Source organism: Bidens hawaiensis, unplaced genomic scaffold (assembly GCF_021521415.1).
Source record: "Bidens hawaiensis isolate Kalapana, Puna unplaced genomic scaffold, B.hawaiensis_p1.1 tig00001960_1, whole genome shotgun sequence".
In the NCBI taxonomy this organism is placed as follows: Eukaryota; Viridiplantae; Streptophyta; class Magnoliopsida; order Asterales; family Asteraceae; genus Bidens; species Bidens hawaiensis.
The window spans coordinates 2771504-2773357 of record NW_027491108.1 but is presented as its reverse complement, the minus strand read 5'-3'; the positions used below and the strand labels follow the sequence as shown (position 1 = coordinate 2773357).

Sequence of the window (1854 nt, the reverse complement as noted above, 5' to 3'; positions counted from 1 at the left end):
TCATATCTTCGATTAAGGCTAGTTTCTCTTTTATAGGAGGATTGTGTCAAATCCAAATGGCCTTGACTCGAGTGGACCGGACCGACTGAAGCAGGCCTGAAACTATAACTTGTATAGAAAATTTCAGTATATTCTCTAATAAAATTTAGTTACAATTTTTAGCACATTCAATATATATGCGTAGTTGCGTACCTCAACCAGACAACCAGAAAGAACAACAGGGCATAAATGTAAATCTGTAATAAACCTGCCGGGTAGTTTTGTCATTTAACCAAAAGGCTAGGTGCATAATTAATTATATATTTTGTATATATATAGCCGGCCTATTTCTTCAAACATTCATCATCTCTTTCAATGGCTAAAGAGAGTGAAATAAAGCTTCTTGGAACCATTGCGAGTTCATACGTGAACCGGGTTCAGTTCGCCCTCAACCTCAAGTCAATCAACTACGAGTACATTGAAGAAGATCTTGCTAACAAAAGCAAGCTTCTTTTGAAATCGAACCCGGTTCATAAAAGAGTCCCGGTCCTTCTTCATGGGGATGAATCCATTTGTGAGTCTCAAGTCACACTCGAGTATCTCGATGACATCCAACCCGATTCGCACCCACTCCTCCCATCAGCCCCTCTAGATCGTGCTAATTGTCGGTTTTGGGCCTCGTATATTGATACCAAGGTACATTAATAATTAGAGACACGTTTGTTTTATCAATAATAATAATATGTCGAGAACTGTTTAAACATTTTGTCTAAACATTATGGACAGTTTTTCCCATTGTATGATGAAATGAGGCGAACGAGAAGGCAGGCAGGAAAAGAAGCAATAAAAGGGCAAATGATGGAAGCAACACGGTTGTTGGAAGAAGCCCTCATTAAGTCTAGCAATGGGAAGGCTTACTTTGGTGGAGATGAAATAGGTTATCTAGATGTTATGCTTGGAAGTTGTATTAGATGGATGAAATATATTGATGACCTTAATGATTTCGACACGTTTGATGAAATCAGAGTCCCGGAACTTGGAAAGTGGGCAAAGAACATATCGTCACATGAAGCGCTTATCAGCGCGACGCCAAATAAGGAAACACTTGATGTCTTCTATGCCGGGGCTAACGCCCACAGACCACCATATGACGATTAATAAAGTATTAGGAGATGCTTCATGTTTGTTTTCCTTATGCTTGTTGATGTATTTTGTTGAATGTCATTTCATGTTATCAACTTATTATCCTTCGATTATGTGTTATGTTTTGTTACAAGATAATAATCTATACGTTTTTCTGTTATGGACTATATGGAGTACGAATCTCCACAGTCCTACTATGCTAGAAGGCCCACCCAAATAAATAAAATAATTTCAAAATTTATTGGCCACACACTTCACCTAATAACTAATAAGCATCTTTGCAGTACCATTTTTTGACTTTAAGTATTTGTCCCATTCTCGTATGTTAATGTTTAGGTTTGCTTGTTAGTCGTGGACTTCATCGAACACGGTCTTATCGGAATAATCAACGCGTACATGTTTATTTGTGCTTTCACAACGAACGCATTGTTGGTCACGAGCTGTAGTCGCTCACCTAATGAATCCTAGGCAAGACAAAACTAGCAGACCCTTCTCATAAACAAGACGAATTGGTTGGCCTTCGGACGTCATACATAAATCACATGTATACGGTAGAAAATCAGAGTGAAAGATAGTGGCCCCTTTGTTACAAAAAGTACGCTAGGACGTTTTAATGTGCAAGTTGGTTGTTAAAGCATGTATCCGTTCATTAGGAAACGTCCACTTTTAGATGGACCAGCAACAAACACTTTTCTATGAATATCTATGAACAATTGACAGTGGTACAAGCAC

The 1854-nt window shown here is 38.4% G+C and overlaps 1 protein-coding gene across 1 annotated transcript; it reads left to right on the top strand.

The window, feature by feature from the left end:
- Window positions 1–323: 323 nt before the first annotated feature.
- Window positions 324–1189, top strand: LOC143600914 (glutathione S-transferase U17-like). Its single transcript, XM_077078465.1, has 2 exons — window positions 324–675; window positions 766–1189. The coding sequence occupies exons 1-2, from the start codon at window positions 355–357 to the stop codon at window positions 1135–1137; spliced, it is 693 nt and encodes a 230-aa protein (XP_076934580.1). The 5' UTR covers window positions 324–354; the 3' UTR covers window positions 1138–1189.
- Window positions 1190–1854: the final 665 nt, after the last annotated feature.